Source organism: Sorex fumeus, unplaced genomic scaffold (genome assembly GCF_029834395.1).
Source record: "Sorex fumeus unplaced genomic scaffold, SorFum_2.1 ptg000063l, whole genome shotgun sequence".
NCBI classification, from domain to species: Eukaryota; Metazoa; Chordata; class Mammalia; order Eulipotyphla; family Soricidae; genus Sorex; species Sorex fumeus.
In genome coordinates, this window is record NW_026606120.1 from 50687996 (window position 1) to 50693995 (window position 6000).

General features: G+C 56.4%; 1 protein-coding gene across 1 annotated transcript in view; it reads left to right on the forward strand.

Annotated features, from left to right (window-relative positions):
- The window catches only part of RAB11FIP4 (RAB11 family interacting protein 4), a 100855-nt gene extending 95754 nt beyond the window's left edge, over positions 1 to 5101 (forward strand). Inside the window, exons 11-15 of the mRNA XM_056126831.1 lie at positions 1175 to 1256; positions 1896 to 2033; positions 2111 to 2269; positions 3289 to 3432; positions 4645 to 5101. Coding sequence (XP_055982806.1) covers positions 1175 to 1256; positions 1896 to 2033; positions 2111 to 2269; positions 3289 to 3432; positions 4645 to 4761 — 640 coding nt within the window. The 3' untranslated portion in view covers positions 4762 to 5101. The remainder of the gene's footprint in view (positions 1 to 1174; positions 1257 to 1895; positions 2034 to 2110; positions 2270 to 3288; positions 3433 to 4644) is intronic.
- Positions 5102 to 6000: the final 899 nt, after the last annotated feature.

The following is a 6000-nucleotide window of genomic DNA, read 5'->3' on the forward strand; positions in this document are numbered from 1 at the left end:
CTCAAGGTAATGTCCAGCCCATCTGCTTTTCTTCAGCATCTGCAGAGCTCTTGCCAGGGTCACGGAGCCACCCCATACCCATGAACCCTTGCCCATTGCCTTGGCCTGCTCTTATGTATGGCCTTGGAGCGCCCCCTGCTGTCGTGTCCTCCCCAGACCCAGGGAAAACCAGTGCCTGCCCCTGCCTGCAGATCCCCAGCTGCTGGCAAAGCCCTTGGCACCGGGGGTGGGCACGGTGAGGCCACCAGGACTCGGGGTAGACCAGGGCTCCTCATGTTCTAGAGCTGCTGTTTGCGTTGTTTCTGAAGCTGGTAACTCATTAGGAACCTCTCCTTCCACCTAGTGGCTGGATGTGCTGTCCAGCCTGAGAGACCAGGAGGCTGAGACGTGGGCAGTGGGCCACACAAGGCCAAACACTGACACTGACCCCCTGGGAGCTGACTCTTGGCCCCTGATCCTCACCATGGCCGCTCTGCCTCTAGGGCCCTGCACTGTGCTCACTGGCTCTAGTCTCTGGTCAGGGGGCTTGTCACCACATGGAGCCTGACCTGGGGGCCTCTCCAGGAAGCCCAGTGGACAGTGTCTGTCTGAGGAGTCAGTGACAGTGGGAAGGACAAAAGACCATGGGCCTCTGCCAGCAAGTACCCTGCTCCTGCAGTGCCCTGGACAGCCAGCCCACCTGGGTGGCACCACCCTGTCTTCTCACGGACTCGCCTTTTGGACCCTCTGTGGGAGTGTCATAGAGGGCACTGCCTTTGGGAATGCGGCTCATGGGTGCCAGGTGGCCTGGTGAGCCTGGAAAGAGTTCGGGAGATGCTGATGAGGAGCAGGCGAGCTGGACATTACCTTGAGGCAGTGGTCTCCAGTGGGAGGCATCCTCCCCCACACTTAGCTGGACTTCCTTGCCCGCCCCATCCAGTTTCCTGCTCTAGGATACATACAGAAAGGATTTTAGGTCACAAATGAGAATTCCCTTTTGTCTAAAATATTTTTTAAAAGGTAATTTAGTGTTTTTTTACCAAAAAGTAAATGACAGGGAAGCTCTAGCCTGTATTACTGTTGTGAAGAATATTCATCATTGACTCGTTCTCCCATTCCTCCACCTCCTAGTTGCAGAGGGTCATCTCTGGTGAGGTCATCTGTGCAGCTGATGTTGTTGCCCTTCTTTCCCCAGGGTGCAGCAGTTGGAGGAAGAAAACTTGGACCTGACCACCACCGTGGCCCGGCTCAGGTCGCAGACAGAGAAACTGGATGAGGTAAGCAGGTGATGGCACCCACAGTGGCAGTATTGGCGTCACATCTCTCCCTCCCAGTCTAAAGTGGCAGTATTGGCATCACATCTCTCCCTTCCAGTCTGAGATGCATTTTGCTATGGGGGCCCTGGGGCCACCCCCAGCGACATTACTTGGCCGTAGGAATCAGTTAGTGTTTGGGTCCAGTGAGGCTGTCGAAGGCCTCCAGAGCCACACCTGGAGACCATGAAGTGCCATAGTTAGAACCAGGGGCCTTTGCATGCAAGTTGTACATGTTCCGGCCCATTCAGCTGTCTCCCTGGCCAAGTTCCTGAGGTGCTAATAAAATTTCTCTACTTAAAATACGGGTGGAGGGGAGCCAATCAAATATGAGCAGTAGTCAGTCTTTGTACCGAGTTTGTCTGTCCAGGATGTATGCACATGGGGTGGGTAAATTTAGATCTTGATCTGCCTCCTTCCATTCACATTCTAACTGGCAGCCCTAAAGGACTGCAGAGACTTCAGTGGTGTTCTAGAATGTGACCGAAGGGCTCTGTCCTGGGAGGCCACCCTGACTGCCCCTTTGTCAGTGTGGCTCTCAGACGCCCAGTGAAGAGAGCCCCTGGGGAACCTCTCCCCACTGACCCCGCTCCCTGACGGCAGGAGCGGCAGCGCATGTCAGACAGGCTGGAGGACACCAGCCTGCGGCTCAAGGACGAGATGGACCTGTACAAGCGCATGATGGACAAGCTGCGGCAGAACCGCCTTGAGTTCCAGAAGGAGCGGGAAGCCACGCAGGAGGTGGGTCCCCAGGCCGGAGGACCCCGAGCCCACCCATACCTCTGCTCCTGCCAACCCTCTCCCCTCCTCCCCCACAGCTCATTGAGGACTTGCGGAAGGAGCTGGAGCACCTGCAGATGTACAAGCTGGACTGTGAGCGACCGGGCCGGGGCCGCAGTTCATCCTCCGGCCTGGGTGAGTTCAATGCCAGGGCCCGCGAGGTGGAGCTGGAACACGAGATCAAACGGCTCAAGCAGGTGAGCCCTTGGGCCCCCCCCCCCCAACCACCTGCTGCTACAGCGCCGTCTTCCCCCGTTTCCCACCTGCTCCTCTCAGCCCTGTCTCCCTGTTGCAAGGCCCAGGGGCCTTCCTGTCCAGAGACCAGGACGCCACTCCAGTCCCTGGTGCAGGGGTGGAGAATGAGACTCGCCTGTTGGGGTCTCTGAGGAGCCGACCCTCGGGCCCAGGGTTCTTTCCCACAAGACTCTGTTTCATCATGGAGACCAGTGAGGAGTTGGGGCAACAAAGAGTAGAGGCACTGACGGCCTCTGACCACCCCAGGCAGGGATGGGCGCCCCCACTGCAGTCCCGACCCACCCCAGCCCGTCTCTTGCCCAGGCAGGTGTCCAGCTGTTGGGAGCTCCAGGCAGAAGTTGGAGGCGGGTTTACTTTCTTGGCCCTGTTCTCTCCCAAACACGGATCTTGTTTGTTTTTGTCTAAGTGTCTGCTTCCTCTTTCAAGCTTGTGTTCTCTCTTGAATGTGTGTTCTTTCCTTTTACTTCTTCATCCCTCCACATCTTTCTAAATACGTTTTGTTCAGTAAAAAATATTTTGCTTCAATGAACAGAATTAAAGATCTGGAGCTAAGGGGCTAGTAAACAGGGTCTGAGTTGGGCGCGATGGTGCCAGCTACCCTGGAGTAAGGATGCCCCACAAAGAAACGGTGGGATTCCTGAGCAGATCTGCTCGCCTAGAGCCCCCAGCAGCTGCTTTCCTCTCTGAGGCAGCTGTTGAAGACCCAGCCACTGGGGACCATTTCCCCCACCCCCTATAGCCTCAGGGGCACTTCTGCGAAGGCTGGCCTCCCTGAGTAGGGTTGTCCCTTCTTCCCAGAACCTGCGGACTCCTAGGCTCTAGCCCTGTGTCCCCCAGAGGAACGGAGGCTATATGTCAGGGTGTCGGGATTGGCAGGACTCGGGCCCCAGGTGGTGGGAGATGCCAAAACGCGGGTCCCCAGTGTTTCTTGGAGTTGACTTTGCCTTCGTCCTGTTTCCAGGAGAATCATAAGCTGCGAGATCAGAATGACGACTTGAATGGACAGATCTTGAGCCTCAGCCTCTACGAAGCAAAGAACCTCTTTGCCACCCAGACCAAAGCGCAGTCTCTGGCAGCGGAGATAGACACGGCCTCCCGTGATGAGGTGGGCGGCCCCTGCCCTGGCACCCTGACCTCCCGCATCCCCCATACCTGGCATGCGGGCCAGAAGCCGAGTGCAGCTCGGGGCTTGGTTCTGTCAGAAACCCTCTAGAAATGGCCCACGGAGCCTCCAAGGGCCACCCGAGGGTGGCTGAAGGACAGGGACAGGCTTGTCTCAGGCCACTTGCTTGCCACATGTTCTCAGCCTCTGGCAACTCTGAGCAGTCGCATGTCACAGGAAACAGGGCCACTAGCTGGTGGAACTGAGGGTCCTCACGCTGAAGCCCACTTTCTGCCCTGAGAGGTGTGGGTATAAGTGACCATTAGTCCTCCGAAGCCCCCTGGTTAGGTTGTCACATGAGCATAGCCTTTGCTCTGGGACACGAGCTCTGAGTTGTCTCGAGCCTCAAGTGTCTCCCAGGTGAGCCGGACAGCATTTTGGTGGCATCCCAAAAAAAATAACGTGAGGGCTTGGCTGAGAAGGCAGTGCCGGGCCCAGAGTGGCACTGGGGCCTTTCCTGGTGGAGGAAATGACTGGCAGCCTTTCATCATGCCCCAGAGCCTGGTGACGGAGGCCTCGGCATACCCTGGACTTTGCTGGACCAACCCAAGCGCTTGGCTTCCTGGCCATCCTGATCAAAAATGTCTTTGTCCCATGTTCTCAGCTTTTGCTGAAAAATAACCCAAACCTGGACCCTCCACATAGCAGTGAGAGCCGAACCCCAGAGGTGCAGGCTGCTGGATTGTCTTCCTGGCCTCTGTCTGCTGAGTTTGACTTTAGTGGGCTGGTTTTTTTCTTTTAATTTTTAAATTTCAAATTTATTATCTTTTTTTTTTTTTTTTTTGCTTTTTGGGTCACCTGGCAATGCACAGGAGTTACTCCTGTTTCATGCACTCAGGAATTACTCCTGGCAGTGCTCGGGGGACCATATGGGATGCTGGGAATCGAACCTAGGTCAGCTGCGTGCAAGGCAAACGCCCTACCCACTGTGCTATTGCTCCAGCCCCTCAAATTTATTATCTTTTTACTCAATTTTACTTCTGGTCCTGGAGTCCCAGATGATCCTTGAGACTCCGGGTCACCTGCCTGGCCAGAAGGTCCTGGCTTTCCTTTCACCCCGGCCACTGAGCAGGCTCACTGCCAGTGGGAATCTGGGCTCTGACCAAGTCCACCCGAAGCAGCCTCTGACTGGCCTTTCCCATTCATTCCCTTCAGCTCATGGACGCTCTAAAGGAGCAGGAGGAGATCAACTTCCGGCTGAGACAGTACATGGACAAGATTATCCTGGCCATCCTGGACCACAACCCGTCCATCCTCGAGATCAAGCACTGAGAGAGAGTGGGATGCTGGCTGAGAGAGGCCTCCCGATCCCTGGGGCCTGGGCACGCCTGCCCAAAGGTGTGGCCCCGCGGGCCTCGTGCACACCGTCAGTGTATCTCTGGCCACCGTGGGACGTGTGCGCGCGCGTGCGGGAGGCTGTGTGCAGCGTCCGGGGGGAGCAGGCGTGGCGGGGTGTCTGCACCATTCCTTTGCCCTTCGTGCACTTTGGCGTCTGGCTGCAGGAGCATCCGCCGTAGGGAGTTCCTGTAATGAGGTGTGGAAGCTCATGTTTGCGGAACTGGATGAAATGATTCTACCTCTGGGGATAAGGATTAAAACTACTCTAATAAGACACATTTTCACCTGTCCCTTCCCCCCGGGAGTGGGAACAAAATGATCCTCTTTTTCCTGGACTTGAATGCCCAACAGCCATGTCCTTGCCAACTTCTTTGGCTACTTTCCCACCCAGGTGCTCGAGCCCAGTGTGGAGGGCGGTGTGTGTGTGTGGTGGGGGTTGGGGGGCAAGCTCAAGAGTCCTGGCTTCAACCCTCCTGGGGGACTGGTGCATGGTGTGTCCCAAGGCCCCAGGCTGGTGGTGGGAGGCTGAGGGTTAGTGCATTTTAAGAGAGTTCTCTGGTTCTCTGCAGTTATTTGTCCCTAATCGCCTCCCTCCTCTTTGCACTTAGTTTTTAAGAACTAGGAAAGGGGGCCGGAGCTGTGGTACAGCTCGGGCAGGGAGCTTGCCTTGCACATGTCTCCACCTGGCTTTGATCCCCGGTACTGCATTTGGTCTCCAGGGCACTGCCAGCTGTGGGCCATAAGCAACAACAACAGGACGGAGGTAAAGGGAAGAGGTAGGGAGGGCAGTGGGGTGTTTGCACGCTTGGCATCTAGCACAGACATGATGGGGGAAGCGCACACTCGTGTCTCATGAGTGTCCTTCCCGCAACTGCAGACTGCCAGAGGTGTCAGTGGCCCTGCACAGACCCCGCCTGGGAGCATGGGCGCTGGGTTTGCACTTCCCTAATCAGAGCTCTGGGTTCAGCTCTGCTTTGAAGCCAGTCCTGGGCCCAGGGTTTAGAAATGTCTGCACACTCAGCCAGGGGGCACCATGCTGTGTGTGTATGTAGGGGGGAACCCTCAATTTTCTATCCTCGTGGCCCGTGGTGCATCCACACCGCTGGTTTTAACATGCTTTTGTGCTTGTTAGCACAAGCACAGGCTGCTGGGAGTCCGTAGACATTGGCCTTT